Source organism: Tachysurus vachellii, chromosome 10, assembly GCF_030014155.1.
Source record: "Tachysurus vachellii isolate PV-2020 chromosome 10, HZAU_Pvac_v1, whole genome shotgun sequence".
NCBI classification, from domain to species: domain Eukaryota; kingdom Metazoa; phylum Chordata; class Actinopteri; order Siluriformes; family Bagridae; genus Tachysurus; species Tachysurus vachellii.
The window spans coordinates 4,902,419-4,922,288 of record NC_083469.1 but is presented as its reverse complement, the minus strand read 5'-3'; the positions used below and the strand labels follow the sequence as shown (position 1 = coordinate 4,922,288).

At 41.3% G+C, this 19,870-nt stretch overlaps 2 protein-coding genes across 3 annotated transcripts in view; both read left to right on the top strand.

Moving 5' to 3' along the window:
* The window catches only part of bicc1a (BicC family RNA binding protein 1a), a 57,712-nt gene extending 48,176 nt beyond the window's left edge, over nt 1-9,536 (top strand). For both annotated transcript variants that reach the window (XM_060878989.1, XM_060878988.1), the window contains exons 14-21: nt 50-203; nt 527-632; nt 2,438-2,477; nt 2,583-2,731; nt 2,858-3,029; nt 3,215-3,378; nt 5,131-5,230; nt 6,896-9,536. In XM_060878989.1, the coding sequence (XP_060734972.1) occupies nt 50-203; nt 527-632; nt 2,438-2,477; nt 2,583-2,731; nt 2,858-3,029; nt 3,215-3,378; nt 5,131-5,230; nt 6,896-7,026 (1,016 nt within the window). In that variant the 3' untranslated portion in view covers nt 7,027-9,536. The remainder of the gene's footprint in view (nt 1-49; nt 204-526; nt 633-2,437; nt 2,478-2,582; nt 2,732-2,857; nt 3,030-3,214; nt 3,379-5,130; nt 5,231-6,895) is intronic.
* Nucleotides 9,537-11,826: 2,290 nt separating this feature from the next.
* Nucleotides 11,827-19,870, top strand: part of phyhipla (phytanoyl-CoA 2-hydroxylase interacting protein-like a) — a 29,920-nt gene continuing 21,876 nt past the window's right edge. The window contains exon 1 of the mRNA XM_060878983.1: nt 11,827-11,929. Within this exon, the coding sequence (XP_060734966.1) occupies nt 11,842-11,929 (88 nt within the window). The 5' untranslated portion in view covers nt 11,827-11,841. The remainder of the gene's footprint in view (nt 11,930-19,870) is intronic.

Genomic DNA, 19,870 nt, shown 5'->3' with positions numbered 1-19,870 from the left:
GAGACAGAACAAAGAGAATAAATGTGTATCATTTTGTTCTTTCTCCCAGGCTCTGACACGTTTGTTGAAGTGGGCATGCCCAGGAGCCCATCCCACTCAGCCAATGGGAGCGAACTGAAGCAGATGCTGGCTTCCTGTACAGTGTCATCAGGGAAACGGCAGACTGTAGAACTGCTCCAAGGCACCAAGAATTCACATCTCCGGTAAGACCCCAAACCCAAACCCACACCAGAATGTAATTATCACTACATTGTTTTTAAATCCAAGATCTCATTGAGGTCCAGAAGCCATCCCCAACTCTGCTGTGAGACGCTGAAACAAACCCGTCATTAAGTCACTCGTTAATGATGCATTGTTAGTGCGTGACTCTTAATGTCGTACGGTGACTCGTTAGTGTTACATGAAGCAGAATGCTGTGCTAGAAGCTGACGTTCAAGCCAGAGATTGTGTCTCATTGTTCATCTTGTTAATCACTCTCTTACGTGTGTGTGTGTGTGTGTGTGTGTGTGTGTGTGTGTGTGTGTAGATCAGAGTGTCTTTTGTCTGATGCTGAGCCTGACACTGTAGCTGATAAGAGAGCACCAGGCAGCGAGAGAGCAGCAGAGAGGAACAGACTGGTCCCTCATACACAGGTACATTTACATTGACAATGCATTAACTCTGTTTCACTAGGATACAGACTTAAGATACCTCTGTTTTTTTTTTTTAATACACACATACGACAAACAGGGAAGAAAGTGCTAGTTGAAGTGTTTCCTGAATAAGTAGGTCTTCAGCCGTCGTTTGAAAATAGCCAGTGACTCAGCTGTCAGGACCTCTAGGGGAAGTTTATTTCACCACCTTGTTGCCAGAAGAGAAAAGAGTCTTGTAGTATACTTGCCTCTTACCCTGAGAGATGGTGGGACCAGTCGAGCAGTGCTGGTAGAGCTGAGGACTTAGGCAGGTTGAAAACAAATCATGCAGCTGCATTTTGGACAAAAATGCGAGCCGACATGAGCGAGTCACATTAGCGACATGCAAAGAAAAGAACAGATGAGTGTCCATGGTTACCCCAAGGTTGCAAGCTGTGACTGAATGGGAGATCAGATCATTATGCAGGGATATAGCAAGATCATGACCTGGGGATGAATCACCGGGGATGATCAGCAGTTCAGTTTTGCTGGGATTGAGTTTCAACTGATGAGCAGTCATCCACGATATGTGTGCCAGACATGCTGAGATCCAAACAGAAGCTGTGGTATCTGAGGGTGGGAAAGAGAAGATAAGTTGTGTATCATCAGCATAGCAGTGGTAAGAGACCCCGTGTAAGGAAATAACTTCACCAAGAGACTGAGTATTCAGGGAGAAAAGAAGAGGACCAAGTACTGAGCCCTGTGGGACACCAGTGGCGAGTCTGTGTGGAGCAGATGTCACTCCCCTTCATGTTACCTGATATGAGCGTCCTTCTAGGTAGGAAGCGAACCATTCCTACTCTCCTGAGGGTGTACAAGAGAGTCTTGTGGTTGCCCGTATCAAACGGATGAGGACAGATGATAGCTTGGCTGATCTAGCAGCATGTAGTTTCTCAGAGACATCCAAAAGGGCTTTCTCTGTTGAATGTGCTGCTTTAAAGGCAATGCGTTCAAGAATTTTTTAATAAAAAGAGAGAAGTGATATCAGTCTGTAGTTACTGATGGATCCAGAGCAGGTTTCTTCAGGATGGGAATAACCCCTGCTATCTTTAAGGTAGTTGGTACAGTACATGACCAGATGTTAGGGATCCATTGATGATGGTGGTAATGAAGGGCAAAAGGTCTTGTGAGATTGTTTGGAGCATAGTGGAAGGAAGTAGATCCAATGGGCAGGTGGTAGGATTGCAAGACAGGATGAGTTGTAAAATCTCTCCTGCTGCTACAGTTGAGAAATGTGACAGCCAAGGAGTAGGGAATCCTGACTGTTAGATGTAGGTGCAGTCGGGGCAGAAGTGAAGGTCCTGCAGATTTTCTCATTCTTCTCGTGGTAGAAAGAAGCAAAGTCTTCTGCAGTCAGGGAGGATGAAGAAGGTGGAGTCGGGGGGTTGTGTAGAAAAGAGATGATGATGTGGAGCCTACAAGGGTCTTGTGCCCAAGCTTCAAGTTGTGATTTCTTCCACTTTCTCTTCGATGATCTTAGCTCTCTTTGATTGCTGCGCAACACATCTAAAAGCCACAGAGTCCAAGGTTAGTGAGGAAAAGGACTGAGATCAGGAAGAGATGAAAGAGTGCCAGAAGCTGCAGAAGAGGGGGAGACAGTGGAGGTTGTGGCGGTGAGAGGGGGGTAAGAGTTAGTTTTAGGTAGGATAGGGAGAGTGATGGTGAAGGTTCTTTTAATCACTCTTTTAATAAGCACACCTGATGTACAGATGTGTGTGTGTGTGTGTGTGTGTGTGTGTGTATGTGTGTGTGACTGTGACTTTTAGGCCTATGACTATGAACAGAAGAAGCTACTCGCCACGAAAGGTCAGTCGAGAGCAACAATTAGTGGTGTCTTACTGGGTGCTGTAGTGAATCTGATTTGATTAGTTTTCATCTCTCTCTCTCTATACATATGTGTGTGTGTTTCAGCCATGCTGAAGAAACCAGTTGTGACTGAAGTTCGGACCCCGACCAACACATGGAGCGGACTCGGTTTCTCCAAGTCCATGCCTGCAGACAGCATCAAGCAGCTCCGCAGAGGCAGCCATACACCGTATAAACCCTCAGTTAACACTGCGGTATTTATACACACACAAGCTACATTTACATATTTTTTTCTTTTCAATGTATTTTTCTATGAAAACAGTTTACTGTGTACATGCAAACATAGATCACATATCATTGTGTGTGTGTGTGTGCGTCAGGGCACTTCTCTCTCAGCATCATGCACGGGCAACAGGGAGCCTCATAGTAACAACGGTGATGGAGAAAGCTGGTGCACGAGAAACGGTAGCTGTGTGATTAACGGTGGTGCAGCAGCACAACACACATTCCCCTCCACCATAAGCACTTCTGACAGGAGCAAGAGCAGAACCGGTGAGTGTGTGTTACACACTAAACAATATACTGTGTTAGTTTATGCCATGTTAATTGACCAGGTGGTCATGAAGGTAAAATTGTTGCACATTTTATGTAAATTTGTGCATCATTAGCAGGACCTATATAGATCTCACCACTCATTTGTGTGTGTGTGTGTGTATGTGTGTCTGGGTGTGTCTCAGCCATGGACCAGTACCTGAGCACCAGTAATTATATGGAGTGCATTTCGTTTATGGGTGGCAGTAAGACGTCGTCTCTGAGCTCCTCTCTTAAAGGTACAGACCTGCCTGAGCTTTTCAGCACTCTGGGACTGGGCAAATACACTGATGTCTTCCAGCAGCAGGAGGTGAGCACTAAATATAGGGAACTGGGTGTGGAACTGGGTGTGGGACTGGGTGTGGGACTGAGTGTGGGTCTGGGTGTGGGTCTGGGTGTGGGTCTGGGTGTGGGACTAGGTCTGGGTGTGGGACTAGGTCTGGGTGTGGGTCTGGGTGTGGGACTAGGACTGGGTGTGGGTCTAGGTGTGGGACTGGGTGTGGGTCTAGGTGTGGGACTGGGTGTGGGACGGTGTGGGACTGGGTGTGGGACTGGGTGTGGGTCTAGGTGTGGGACTGGGTGTGGGTCTAGGTGTGGGACTGGGTGTGGGTCTAGGTGTGGGACTGGGTGTGGGTCTAGGTGTGGGACTGGGTGTGGGACTGGGTGTGGGACTGGGTGTGGATCTGGGTGTGGGACTGGGTGTGGGACTGGGTGTGGGTCTAGGTGTGGGACTGGGTGTGGGTCTAGGTGTGGGACTGGGTGTGGGACTGGGTCTGGGTGTGGGACTGGGTGTGGGTCTGGGTGTGCGACTGGATGTGGGGATTAGGGGGGTGTAAGGATTAGGTGTGTGGGCACTAGGTGTGGGACTGGGTGTGGGTCTAGGTGTGGGACTGGGTGTGGGTCTAGGTGTGGGACTGGGTGTGGGTCTAGGTGTGGGATTGGGTGTGGGTCTAGGTGTGGGACTGGGTGTGGGTCTGGGTGTGGGTCTAGGTGTGGGACTGGGTGTGGGACGGTGTGGGTCTGGGTGTGGGATTGGGTGTGGGACTGGGTGTGGGTCTAGGTGTGGGACTGGGTGTGGGTCTAGGTGTGGGACTGGGTGTGGGACTGGGTCTGGGTGTGGGACTGGGTGTGGGTCTGGGTGTGCGACTGGATGTGGGGATTAGGGGGGTGTAAGGATTAGGTGTGTGGGCACTAGGTGTGGGTATTAGGTGTGGGACTGGGTGTGGGTCTAGGTGTGGGACTGGGTGTGGGTCTAGGTGTGGGACTGGGTGGGACTGGGTGTGGGACTGGGTGTGGGTCTGGGTGTGGGTCTGGGTGTGGGACTGGGTGTGGGACTGGGTGTGGGTCTGGGTGTGGGTCTAGGTGTGGGACTGGGTGTGGGTCTAGGTGTGGGTCTGGGTGTGGGACTGGGTGTGGGACTGGGTGTGGGTCTGGGTGTGGGACTGGATGTGGGGATTAGGGGGGTGTAAGGATTAGGTGTGTGGGCACTAGGTGTGGGTACTAGGTGTGGGTCTAGGTGTGGGACTGGGTGTGGGACTGGGTGTGGGTCTAGGTGTGGGACTGGGTGTGGGTCTAGGTGTGGGACTGGGTGTGGGACTGGGTGTGGGTCTGGGTGTGGGACTGGATGTGGGGATTAGGGGGGTGTAAGGATTAGGTGTGTGGGCACTAGGTGTGGGTACTAGGTGTGGGTACAAGGTGTGGACGCTAGGTGTCGGGGCTAGGTGTAGGACTAAGTGTTGGATTAGATTGAGGATTAGGTGTGTGAAGATTAGTTGTGAGAGGAGAGAGGGAGGTTCACTAGGAGAGAGGGAGGTTCACCACCCTGCTTTCTCCTGCCTTACCAACCTTTAGCAACTATTTAAACTCTTGCTCATGCTGCATCACAGGGCTGTGTATCACTCTCAGTGGAAAGCTCTGTCTGACCTCTCACTGGTGCTGGTGATTGACAGGGATAGATTGTCTCTCCCACCCAATCACAAACGCTTTTCTCTTGACCTATTCAGGAGCATTTTAATTGCTTGTTAATGATTTTTGTGTGTGTGTGTGTGTGTGTGTGTGCTAGATTGATCTGCAGACGTTTGTCACGCTGACGGATCCTGATCTGAAGGAACTGGGAGTCACGACGTTTGGAGCACGTAGGAAAATGCTGCTGGCGATCTCAGGTGAGAAATCTGTATAATGTTAATGTGGCCCTATTTAAGTTCCTGGTCCGGTCTTTAATAAGACTTGAAACTACAAATGAACATCACTGAATTTTGAAAATCGTCACTGAATATCTGCCATTTCTGCAACATTTACATTTACAGCATTTAGCAGACGCCCTCATCCAGAGCGACTTACATTTTTATCTCATTTTTAAACAACTGAGCAATTGAGGGTTAAGGGCCTTACTCAGGGGCCCAGCAGTGGCAGCTTGTTGGACGTAGGAATCAAACTCACAACCTTCTGATTGGTAGCCCAACACCTTAACCCAGTGGTCTTCACTATTTTTTTCATGTGAGCCACACTGATAGGACAAAGTCAATAGGAGAGCCACTTTCACCGCAAACTATGCCAAGTTATTCAGTCTTAAATAGCTTATCTGCTTAAATACAATGTACAATATTGCAATACAATAATTACTTTAAAATCATTGTTTATTATGCATTATTTATTACCTCTATTGTCACTGTCACATTGCTTTGTTGCTGTTCATTTTGTGCGTGGGATTGTTTGATAAGAAATCGATCCATTTTTTAGTCCGTGTGTTCAGTAAACACAAGTTGTTAACTAGCATGAAACACAAACTAGCTTCTGGCAGGCCGCCAAAAACTGGCTATCGTGCAGAACGCAGCGAGTCAGTGACGAGTCAAATAATATATATAAATATATATTATTATTTGTAATAGAGCACATTCGTTTTTCGATGCTTCCCTGATTGTTTTTAATGTTATTTAAATGAAAAATACATTTTAACCACATGATCATATCATCGTATTATTTACTGCCATGCGAGCCGCATATTAAAGCTTGGCGAGCCGCAGGAGGCTTGCGAGCCGCGCAGTGAGTAACACTGCCTTAACCACTAGGCTACCACTATTAAGCGTTTGACCACTAGGCTACCACCTCTATTAAGCGTTTGATCTCCAAACGATTGTGAGAACCCTTGTGGAACTTTCTGCAAATCTTGTGGAACGCTTGACGAAATTTGTTTACAAGCCATTCTATTTGTTTCCATCTAAAGAACTTCTGGATCCCTTGTGGTAACTTTGTTTAAGCTGAAGATCAAAGGCCTGGTGGAACTGCACACATTCTATTAGTTCTTTCTATCTTTGCTCCAAACAGTTTTTTCACATAGGTTCTGGACTTCAGAACTTCTTTAAACGATTTCAGAACCCAGAATCATTGTTTACTTTTGCGTATTGAAGCAGTAGTTTCGGAATTTTGTGGAATCTTCTGAAGATCAAAGACCTTGGAGGTATGAACCTCATTCAGACAGGGCTTTTGATCTTCAGAATAACAGTAAAGAATGTTTTCACAGGAGTTCTGGGAACTTCTTCAGAAGGTTCTGGAAACCCTTGTGGAAACATTGTGTACTTAGTATACTGAAGATGAGAGAGCTCGCAGTGTGGTATGTGGTATTCTAGTGGTTAATGTGTTGGACTATTAATTGGAAGGTTGTGAGTTCGAATCCCACGTCCACAAAGATGTCACTGCTGGGCCAACTGCTTAACGCTCAATTGCTCAGCTGTGTAAAATGAGATGAACTGTAACTGGATAAGGGCGCTTGTCAAATGCCTTAAATGTAAACGTAATGAAACGTATTCCGTCTCTTGTCTTGCTGACAGAGCTGAATAAGAGCCGACGGGAGCTTTTCGAGCCTTCGAACATCCGCACGCTGTTCATGGAGGGAGGAGTAAACAGCCGTCTGGCACGACACTTCCACGCCGATGTGGCCAGCGTGAGCGGGCGCTGGTGATTCAAAAAAAAAAACCACACAAGACAATAAAATCTAATACCTCTGTGGTACTAGTTAATGGTACCTCTACATGGATTACACTACACACCAACTTACTAATGTGGAGATTCTGATCATGTAGAGCAAATCTTTTCTTTCTGTTCAATCAGGCTGGATAATGTGGAAAGCCATAAGGGTCAGTAAGGTCCATATTTTTTGCCACAAGTGCCAAAAATGAAAACGTTGACTATCTTCAGAGGCAGGTTGGGGAATGTTGGCTGCTACTTTGTTGCCTTAGAGTGTAAAGTGTGTAAAAGTGTAAACCGATGCAGCGTTATTTACTGAAACGGTACGTTTAGTATAAAGAAGCAGGCACACGTGGTTAAATTAACTTTGGTACTCTTGCCTCCTCTGGCACATTGAAGTATCAGTATTAAGCACTTTAAGATAGCTTTACGTGTGTGTATGTGCGCGCGCGTGTGTGTGTGTTGCATCTATTTTCAAAGCACTTACTAGTTGTCAGTGTTCGTAGTTCAAAGGTCACAGTTTATGTTTGAGGCCTTGTTGTTTTGCTCATATTGATGTTATTCATTGCTATAAGGCTGCACTATAAGGCTCCAGTGTATATTTAATTTTATTTTTGCTTTTTTTTAATTTTGTATTGTAAATATTATTATATATATTACATTTTCTTTGAGAAGCATTAATTTACATTTTTTTTATTGTCCTCTGGTTTTAGTTATAAGTTCATTTGTGGATTTATTAATTTTTTTTTCCCCCAATATCCCTCCAGATTTTCCAGGAAAAAAAATCATTCCATGTTATTATCACTTTGGGACATGTTCATTTCTCTAGATGCCTGCCATCCCGTAATATACATTATTTTTGGCTTCAGAGTGAAGGTTAAGGATTACAGGAAGTCTCGCTGTGTCCTAAACCACATCTGCACCATCATTCTGTGTTTCTTTTCTTTTTTTTTTTTTTGTGAGTTGAGGTGGTCGTAAAGATTTATAGAAGGAGGTTCCTTTTGTATTCTTTATTAGCTACTTTAACCTCATAGTGCTGATGTAATCGTAATGAAGAAAATGCCAGACACCAAAAATGTCACTGCTAAATTTTTTTTTTTAAAGAATTATCTATAGACCTGGGGCACATTTCCATCCCAAACCATGTTTTTAATTAATTCAGCACTCGGTTAGACTTTATTTTAAAGAAACCTCGTATATTAAATCATTTCTATATGCAGTTGTGGATTAAAATCGTGTATAGTGTAGGATAAATGATGGTGAAATGTATTTGAAGTAAATTAAAATGAGGCTGTTTTTTGTATTGTTTTGTTTTGATTATGTGTATGGCTGGTCATCCATTATTTTATTTAGGGTTTTTTTTCCACTGTATTATCTATCTTTAATTTTTAATTTTTTTTTATTTTATTTTTTTTTTTTTTTTACTTTGAATATTTCACTATTTTTATAAGTTGACCTAGGTTTGTTGTGTGTTTTTTATTTTTTACAAAATAATTGAGGTTAAAGCCTTATAGCCTTGGGATTATAAAGCGTATGCGCGCTCTCTCTCTCTCTCGCTCTCTCTCTCTCTCTCTCTCTCTCTCTCTCCTTTGAGACGTATTGCTTTAACATCATCCATAAATGCATTCATAAGCCACTTTGAAAACGTTTGCTAGCTTGTTCTCATGACAGATCTGATTGTATCAACAGGTTTTTTTTTTTAATCTGGTTTTAGGTAAAACTTTCCAGATGTCAACACGAGGGACCCGAAATTTTGCTAAACAGCTCATTTATGATATCTACATAAATCTACATACAGATGTTTTATTTATTTGTTATGGCGTTGATATTAAATATTCAGATGACACGTGCGAGTTACAGAGAGCTGAACTCTGCCACACAGGACGCATTGATCATTTACAGGAAGTTCTTTACTGCATGAACAGCTGTGATTGGATTGGAAGACTTTGGTCTCCAGGGTGTTTTATAAGAAGAAACTGTGATTGGTGATGTTTTAAGTAATTCATCAATATTCCTAAAGTGTTAAAGCAATAATTCTTCAAAGATGTTTAAGTTGATGGAGTGGACGTTTTTAATTTTGGTTCTTTGGGTTTTTTTTTGTTGTTGTTTTTTTTTTTTTTGGTTTGGAGATGGTCCAAAGAGTCATAAAGGAGAACTTTCAGTACTTGCAAGAATCAGACCAAAGTCATGACTCTGATTCACTTAAAGTTCCACAGGTTCTGTTTTTTAGCACAGTAAGAAGCATGCAGCATTGATGCCTGTGCTGCAGACAGATCAGCTCCTGATCACATCCTGTGGCAAATAATAATAATAATAAATAATCAGAATGTTCAGAAGAAGTTCCATTGTGGTTTGGTTACCAGAATTAAAATAAACATATGCAAGCAAAGTTTTCTGAATGAATATCTGAGTGTTTATAAATGTATCACCTTGACAGCATTGACATTAATCTAATGAAAGAATTTCATATCAAAGTGCAATAATTTGATGCTTAAATTCTTAGGAGGGAAGACAAGAATAAAATATAAACAATTTATATAAAATACAATTAAATTACTATGGTAAAATGATAAAATTGCAAATATTGGTTGTCCTAAATTTTCATATATAACAGCAAAATAATTATTTAACATTTTATTAAGTAGATTATTTTTAATGAATTTTACTTTATTCATATTATACAAATATTTTGGATTTAAATTGTATTATAAACTTTTTTTTTTTTTAAACGAGTTAAAAGGGAGCATTTCTATGTTTTGTTTGTTATATCTTATTATTTATCATATTCAATTATTTATTATTAATTTTCTACAAATGTATACATTGTCATTTATATTATAATTGGGATAATAATTATATTGTTATATTTAAATGAGCAAATTATTTATTGCATACATTATTTATGTATGCTACATACCTATAGCCTAATAATATGTGATTGATTTTAGTCAAATTAGGATAAAATAATGTGTGTGTGTGTGTGTGTGTGTGTGTACACATAAGATTTTCAGTGTTTCTACACTGTTCCGGTTTTAGCAGGAAGTTGTGCTGAGTAGTGATGTGATGCACCGCTCCCACACCAAATAAGGACATGAGTGCCAGTGGCTATGACATCAGCTGTAAAGCAGGGTGGAGGATGTAGTGTGTGTTTGTGTGTGTGTCTGTGTGAGAGAGAGAGAAAGAGAGATGCTATAGGAGAAGCAGCTCTAAAAATTCTGGTTTGTATTCTTTAGTACTTCAGTATAAATGCTGGTATTTTTAATAATTGCCATGAAACCTTTAAAATGAAAAAGAACATTGACTGTAATAGCAACACTGCATGTCCATAAGTTTGGAATCGTGACCATCACATCCATATGTGCTTGCTGAACAGTTGCTAAGGAGTTGGACTACTGATTGGAAGCTTGAGAGGTTAAATCCCCAGGACCACCAAGCTTGCCATTGCTGGGCCCCTGAGCAAGGCCCTTAACCCTCAACTGCTCACTTGTATGAATGCGATAAATGTACTGTATATAAGGGCATCTGCCAAATGCCGTAATTGTTATTAATAATTAATTACAATTAATTATGATTAAATGAGAGTGTGTGCCCTGCGATGGGTTGGCACGCCGTCCAGGGTGTATCCTGCCTTGATGCCTGATGACGCCTGAGATAGACACAGGCTCCCTGTGACCCGAGGTAGTTCGGATAAGTGGTAGAAAATGATTGAATGAATGAATAATTATGATTAATTGTATAATAATTTCCATTTTTCTGGAAGGGTTTCCATTAGATGTTGTAGCATGGCTGTGTGGATTTCTGTTCATTTAGCTACAAGAGCATTAGTAAAATCTCAAAGGTTTTCAGTGGGGTTGAGTCAGAGTCAGGTATGAGTTGAGTTCTTCCACTCCAACCTTAAAACACTGTCTTCATGGAGCTCAGGGGCTTTGTGCACAGGAGCATTGTCATGCTGGAACAGTCTGAGGAAGAACCACATCTTCGTGTGATGGTATGGGGTGCACATACTTTTGGCTATATAGCGTATATCTACAGTTATACGATAAACAATAGGTTAGCTGGTTTGTATCAATCTAATTAAACCTGACTGTCCATGTTGCTGAAGTGGTGCCTTTAGTGTCCCTCATTATAAAATTAATTGAACGCACTGGAAAGACTGTAAAGGCCTCTGCTGCACCTTTAAAACTTTAATTAAGTGAAAGCTAATCAAAGATGCAGCTCATGCACCTCATTTCCAGATACAAGGTGTGACGTTGATCGTTTGACCCCAAGCTGCAAGGAAAGATGCATTTATTTCTGACGGTGTATTTTTTTTTTTGTTATTAATCTGTAGTTAGTACGAATATCCAGAAAATCACACAACGCATCGCCAAATAAATAAATAAATAAATAAATAAATAAATAAATAAATAAGCAAGCAAGCAAGCAAGCAATCGGCGTAGTAGTGCACACACGTGTTCAACACGCTTGAATGTAGCATGGCTGTGTGTTATTTGAAATAATAGTGGACGTCTATTAGAATGTGAATGTATGTGTGTGTGTGTGTGTGTGTTTGTGTGTATGCGTGTGTGCAAGGGGTGATGTGCAAGTGACCTGCGCATTGCTTGAGTTCGTGTATGCTGCGTGTTAAAGGTGGTGACGTAGAGAGAGAGGGAGAGAGAGAGAGAGAGAGAGAGAGAGAGAGAGAGAGTGAATTTCTCCCTCTTGGTCACTCCCTGTATCGGCAGAAAACCCCGTACCAACCCCCACACACACACTCACACACACACCTAAGACAGCACTGCAATCCGGACACAGATCTAAGCGGATCGTCATGGCGGTGCCTGGCCCGCTGAGCCCGCGCGAGGGCACGGTGTCCAAGAACCTGAGCCTGGAGTCACTTCAGCTATGCGAGAGAGACGGTAAGGAGCGCGCGTGCAGAAACGCATAATCCCGCACTCTTGCACCAGCAACGTCCTTTTAGTCCGAGTCATCACCCAAGCCGTAAATTTCTCTTTTTCTCTCTCTCTCTTGCTGCTTTTTTTATTTAAATGCATGACACGTGTGCCGTGTCATCGCGCGTGCGTTACATCTACTTTGCAATAACCTGTGATTTGCTTATAGATCACTGACAGATCATCAAGGACACATGCATTATTATTATTATTATTATTATTATTATTATTATTATTATTATTATTATTATTATTATTTCACAGCCATCTAGACATTGTTGTCACTGGATTTTTGTTTGCTTTTGTTTTGCCTTCTAAGAGAAAGATCACAACCAGAAATCTGTGCGGCATGTTTCAGCACCATGGACACGGCTTGCGTTCGCGCTCGCGCTGCCGCCACTGCTGCTAGACTGGGCGTTTTTCCCCCCCATCATCATCATCATCATCATCATCATCATGGGTCATTTGCAGACATTCTTACTAAAAGACAACCGTCACGTGCATATAGTCATCAAATGATGAGTTATATAGTAAACTGGGTGTGATGCATGATGCTGCACCCTATGTGAGGACCCTGTGCTTTAAATCTAGCTGTGTCCGTCACCTTGCATGCATTTACTGCAACAATGCAGTCAGTAGAAGACCAGGCGGTGTGTGTGTGCTTGTGCGGGAACGAATAGATCCACCATGGTTTAAATTACGGGTGTCTGAACCAGAAGTCTAGAACCAATGAAATTAAAATCACATATTCCTTTTTTATTTATTTTATATATATATTTTCCCCACAACATTCCTGTTCACTTTTGTAATTTTACCAAATCCACTCAAACAAAATATTAATTGATTTATTGTTCTTATTGTGGATTCTTAAATCTAGAAGCAGCTTTGACGGTGGTGACTGTAATATGCTAATATGTTATCGTTCCTATCGTTACCAACGATTGACATGGACCTGTAATGCAAAAACGAGCTTTTTAAATAATAACCAAATGATCAATTCATTATTTAACAAAGGAACGGACATTGATATGGCAACGTTTTCTGTACAGAGACATTTATATAAAATGTTTGGAAGGAGTCTCCATTATCAGTGAGTTCTGAACCACATAAGTCTACATGTAATGCTTTGTCATGACAGCTGCTTTATGCAAGAGTCTGGCGAGGGAAAGAAGCTTTATAGCTGCTATAATGTAATTGATAACAGTAAAAAACTTCACTGCAATATAAATAAATAAATAAATAAAATATGTTTCTTAGATTTAGAAAATTAACAAAAATTAGATTTTGCTGCTTTGCTAAACTCAGTTTAAGCATGTTTTTAATGATTAGCTTGAATGATGTAGAGTGATCATGATCAATTCCTGTAGTATGAATGTAAAGCAGTTAAGTTGTGACCTCTAACGAGGATGTTGGTGCTGAGGGGAAATACAGTAAATGTCTACAGTGTTACGTTTAAACATGGTAGAATAGCACAGCGTTTATTTTGGTACAAAAGAGATCAAAAAGGCCAACAATGTGTGTGATGTGTGTGATGAGTGTGATGTGTGAGTAATTGTGATAAGAATAACAAAGCAATTAATATGTTTTATTGAATTGTTTTCTGCGCATTACTATTCTACGGAATTCTTTTGAGATCCACCAGATTTCTTTTGAAACGCTCGCGTCGCTTTCCTGTCTGTTGTAGGCTACTGATTTGGAAGGATCCAATCATTCATCGTGATATTTTTCAAAAATCAGGCAGAACTCAATATCGCACACAGCTATAAACTATATAGTTACGTATTGTGTTTTATGTGGTATTGTTCTGCATTTGTTGTTCGATGCTAATACCTGATCAGGTTTCACTGATCACATGGTCATTGATCTGGAAAGAAAAAAAAAGAATGGTGATGTTTCAGGTACGTTTCCATGGTTACAGTAACGTTTCTCTGATTTGCGAGTGAGACTTGTAGAGGATTTATGGTTTGTACAAGAGCTTATGGTAAGTTAATATAGTAAGGTTTATACTGAATAATAATAATAATAATATTAATAATAATAATAATAATAATAATAATAATAATAATAATAATAAATTCTCTAGATTAGTCACACTGATTCTCCTTCATCCTGTATATGATGTAGATGATACACCAGATCTCCCTCCAGAATGGTTCATTTTGGCAGCAAGAAACTTTTTGTTGTCATGTAGACCACTAGTTGCTCAACCCACTGATATAAACATTATCACTATGGCAACCAGTAGTAGGAACCTCTATTGGTGACTTGCAGTGATAACATCACTGTAAGTGTGAACATACTGTAGCATTGATCATGTGTGCGACGTTTTTTTCAGAACCCTGGAGGTAACCATGGCAACTATCCACCGTAGCTCAGCATCTTTTCTCTCTTCACAATCTGAATCCAAATCCAACAATTTCCAAATGGTTATCAGGTGGGATTACGTCATGGTTGCCATGCCAATGCGTTACCATGGGTACATAAAAGCATTCAGGCTTTAAAACTGTATACTTTTATTATTGGTCTTGTTCATTTTTTTAGTTTAAATGATTTCTATGAAAATTCTTTAGAGTTGAAAATGCTTTCCCGGAAATCTTTAAGACATGTATAAATAAATGAGTATGAAAAGCTCCTGGAATTGTACAGCATCTACCAGACAGGTTTTAGAAGTATGCCAGTACACCAGACGGACAGCAAAGTAACAATCTGGGAACATGGCTGAGAGTTCAGCAGCTAAATGGAGGCTTCCGGGAAGACGTCCTTCTAAACATGTCGAGAGTCTTTAATTATTTAGACAGAGAGAGTAACAAAGCCAATGATTCAGCATAAATCTGTTCATCTTCCGTGACTAAAATAATGCTAAGCTTTAAAAGCTTAGTGACAAATCAGTTTAAAAACCACTAATGTGGATATGTAGAGAACTACCACGGGTTTTTTTTTACGGACGTTAACCATAATACCTCCAGTGCTGAATAATAAAACAAAATCCAGACGTGCCGTGGCTGATCTTATTTAGGAAAAAAGGAAGGAATTATAAAATATCTTTTTATATCTGAGCAGAATTTGAAAATGGTGAAAGGATCCAAGAGTGTTGAAAGAAAGAGAGAAAAGAGCGAGCAAAACAAGGGAAGAAGATTTGTATGTGAGAGGTGTTCCAGATGTGTTCTCCCCGTGCCTCGGGGGTTTCCTCCGGGTACTCCGGTTTCCTCCCCCGGTCCAAAGACATGCATGGTAGGTTGATTGGCATCTCTGGAAAATTGTCCGTAGTGTGTGAGTGTGTGAGTGAATGAGAGTGTGTGTGTGCCCTGCGATGGGTTGGCACTCCGTGCAGGGTGTATCCTGCCTTGATGCCCGATGACGCCTGAGATAGGCACAGGCTCCCCGTGACCCGAGAAGTTCGGATAAGCGGTAGAAAATGAATGAATGAATGAATGAAGGTGTTCCCGATGGGTGTATGTGATTATTTTCAAAGGTTTTTGTTGTACTGTTGAATGCGTGTTGCATTAGGATTGATCAAAGAAGACAAAGGAAGGTGTTCATGCAGCATTCTTGGGGCTGCAGATAAGAAGGTTATGAGTTCACCATTGCTGAGCCCTTGAGCAAGGCCCTTACTTAACCCTCGAAAGCTCAGTGTATCTCGTCTCAAATGTTAGTCACTTTGGATAAATGTTAAAGGGACTATCATACCTGTCTCATGGCTGTATATCCACCAGCATATCAATGCCTCTAACGATCTCCGTGACTTGACTGTTGTTGCCAGATGTTCTGATTTGAGTATTTTAGAAAATGATCTCCTTGTAGAAGTGATCTCCTGGGATTTTCACATAAAGCAGTCTTTATTTTTCACATAAAGTTTACACAGAATAATACAAAACAATCACCTTGTTCATGAAAGAGGTCAGAGGAAGATGAGAATAGCTGATAGGGAAACTCAAATGGGGCAGTAGTTGCTCAAGCGGTTAAGGCTCTGGATCGGAAGGTCAGGGTTCAAGCCCCAGCCTTGCACCTGAGCAAGGCAATTGAGATAAACCCTCCCTGCTCCACCCTCCTGCTCCCTGATCCCCAACCTCCTCAGTTGGGATATGTGAAGAAAAGAATTCCACAGTGCTGTAATGTGTGTGGCAAAAATAAAGGCTTCTACTGTATTCACTCTTTACAACCGTGTTGTGCAGAAAAACATCTCACAACAGTATGAACAAAACATTAAACCTTGAGCTGGATGAGCAGAAGAACACATCCGGTTTCACTCCTTTCAGCCAAGAACAGGAATCTTAGGCCATCATGAGCACAGACTCACCCACACTGTTCAGTTTTTTTCCACGCTCACAACTGTCGCTCAGTCAGTGTTTTTTATTTTTTTATACCCGTCTATGTAAAATTGAGACACTGTTGTGTGTGAAAATACCAGAGCAGTTTCTGAAATCCTCAAACCAGCACATTCGGCATCACACACTATGCCACGGTTAAAGTCATGGTATAAGACTGCGGTTCTCAACCAGTGGGGGGCGCCGATACTATCACTGGGGGGCACGAGTAGGCTACAGGATGGGAGGGAAAAAATAAAATCTTAAAAAAAAAAAAAATTGTTTAATTTTTTTTATCACTAAACTACTGTCATCAAAAGTTATGGTTTTGTATATACATAACTCCTGAATAAAAATTAAAATGTGTTTGGACTGGTTTGTCGATAGTGAGATAATACAGGGGACAAGCGGTTTTATTAAGCGAGTCATCGAGTCGTTCATTCAAACGATTCGTTCAAACGGCCGATTCATCAAGAATGAGACAGATGTTTGTGAATGGGTCATTGAAGGATTCTCCTTTCTTTCACGTCAACATATTTGTGTGAGGCAGGATTCTCAAAAATGACTGCACTAAAAACGAAATACCCGAAATAAACGAAATGCACAAATCGAGGATTTGGGGCTAAGTTTATCAGACATTGAGCCAAGAATTGAGGATCTTTGCAAGGGAAAGCAGGCTCAGGTCTCACATTAACATCACCTACCTGCAAGCTTCTGTGCAGATGATATGGTAACAATAACAATAATAAAGAATAAATTAATATCAGACGTCTGGTGCCAATTCCCCATTATAGCAATAGCCTAGTAATGATAATAGGCCTACTGATAATAATAATAATAATAATAATAATAATAATAATAATAATAATAATAATAATAATAATAATAATAATAATAAAGCATGTAACCTCATATAATTATATAGCAATAGCCTAGTAATGATAATAGGCCTACTACTACTCATAATAATAATATCTATCTATCTATCTATCTATCTATCTATCTATCTATCTATCTATCTATCTATGTATGCAAGGTGGTGTGGGGGGCCCCAACTGCAATGAACCTGCTTTGGGGGGCCCAGCTTGCAAAAGGTTGAGAACCCCTGGTTTAAGAGATTATTTTCTTTAGTCTGATGTTTGATGTGAACTTTAACCGAAGCTCGTTACGTAAATCTATGAGTTATGTGAGTTTCTGCATTGTTCTGATAGCGCATGGTTGGCTGACAGGATAACTTGTGTTCCTAATAAAGTGGAAAGAGGGTATATTTGTATATTTCTTAGTATCTGTATATTATAATGATCAGTGTTGATCACATGTTGTTTAGAGGCTATGAAAAACAGCTTCAAACAGCTTGACTTTCCTCTCAGTCTTCATTAAATCATGGCGATGGAACGATAACATTCACACATGTCTATCAGGTTCACTTCTATTTACATTCCATGACACACACACTGTTATTTTTCCATCTGTTATATACAAGGAGTAAATAAAATAAAATAACCAGGGGATGAATACGAGCGTAGGACGTCAATTCTGGTGTATATATCCTGTATCTAAAATCGAGTTATATTTATACCGCCGTTTGCTGACGTATCGACTCAGGATGGAAACTATATATAGGGTCATGACAGAAGGTTGAGGAATTTGAGGTAGGAGAGGATCAGCTTTCTGTATCTGTTCTAATCTGAGAGTTCGTGGCGGGGCGATCGATAGGGAAATGCTCATGCTTTCAATTATGCCTTTTTTGATATTGATAGAAGAAGCTGGATTCTTTGTGCACAATTTTATGCAACATGAAATGAAATGTGAAAAATGATCTATTTCTCTGTCTGTCTGTCTGTCTGTTTATAAGAGAACGATACTGAACTGTTTTACATTATCCATGAGACCAGCATTTCTCTGTTCTGTAGAAACTTTATTTGTAGAATTTAATTTATATATAATGGCAAGAAAAAGTATGTGAACCTTTTGGAATTTCATGGTTTTCTGAATAAATTTGTCATAAAATGTGATCTGATCTTCATCTAAGGCCAGGGTCCTGACAAACATAATGTGTCTAATCTTTAATGTAATAATGTCTGATCTTTCATGTCTTTATTGAACACACTCATTCAACATTCAAAATGGCTGTGAAAAAAAGTAACTGAACCCTTAGAATTAATAACTGGTTGATCCCCCCCCTTGGCAGCAATAACCTCAACCAGGAGCTTCCTGTAGTTGTGGATCAGACCTGCACATCGTTGAGGAGGAATTTTAGCCTATTCTTCCTGTCAGAATCAAGTCGATCCATAGCATCTTTATTGTGTTGAGGTCTGGGCTCTGACTTGGCCACTCCAAAAGGCGTGTTTTGTTTTTCTGAAGCCATTCTGTTGTGGACTTGCTCCGGTGTTTTGGGTCATTGTCCTGTTGCATCACCCACCTTCTACACAGTTTCAGCTGACATACAGACATTCTCACATTATCCTGAAGAATTGTCCGATATGCTTGGGAATTCATCTTCCCCTCAGTGGATTGCAAGCTGGCCAGGCCCTGATGCAGCAAAGCAGGCCCAAATCATGATGTTTCCTCCACCATACTTTACAGTTGGGATGATGTTTTCATGATGATATGCCGTGCCTTTTCTGATGCTGTGTGTTTTTTCCAAATTGTTTAATCTTAAGGGGGGCACGGTGGCTTAGTGGTTAGCACGTTCGCCTCACACCTCCAGGGTTGGGGGTTCGATTCTCGCCTCTACCTGTGTAAAGTTTGCATGTTCTCCCCGTGCCTCGGGGGTTTCCTCCGGGTACTCCGGTTTCCTCCCCCGGTCCAAAGACATGCATGGTAGGTTGATTGGCATCTCTGGAAAATTGTCCGTAGTGTGTGATTGCGTGAGTGAATGAGAGTGTGTGTGTGCCCTGTGATGGGTTGGCACTCCGTCCAGGGTGTATCCTGCCTTGATGCCCGATGACGCCTGAGATAGGCACAGGCTCCCTGTGACCCGAGGTAGTTCGGATAAGCGGTAGAAAATGAGAGAGTGAGAGTGTTTAATCTTAGTTTCATCAGTCCACAAAACATTTTGCCAATATCGCTGTGGAGTGTCAATATGCTTGTTTTGGAAACTTCAGGCATGCAGCAATGTTCTTTTTAGTAAGCAGTGGCTTCCTTCGTGGTGTCCTGCCATGGATACCCTGCTTGTTCAGTGTTTTACGTATTATAGACTAATGAACAGAGATGTTAGCAACTTCCAATGATGCCGTCAAATCTTTGGCTGTCATTCAGGGTTGTTTCTTTACCTCATTGATGAGTCTTCATTGTGCTCTTTGTGTCATGACTGGGCGCCCACTTCTTGGTAGAGTAGCAACCGTCCCAAAGCATCTCCATTTGTAGATTGTTTGCCCAACTGTAAACTGGTGAATTTCTAAAGTCTTTGAAATAACTTTGTAAGCCTTTCCAGCAAAGCAAAGCCTTTTTTGGCGAGGCATGGCTTGCATAAGCGTGTTCTTCTTGTGTAGAGCAAACTCCAAAAGTTTGAGGGGTTTTTATCAGTTAAAGTAGCTGTAGTCCACACCTTCAAACGTGTTATCTTAACGAGACTCCAGGTGTGTTACAACCTGACTCCAAT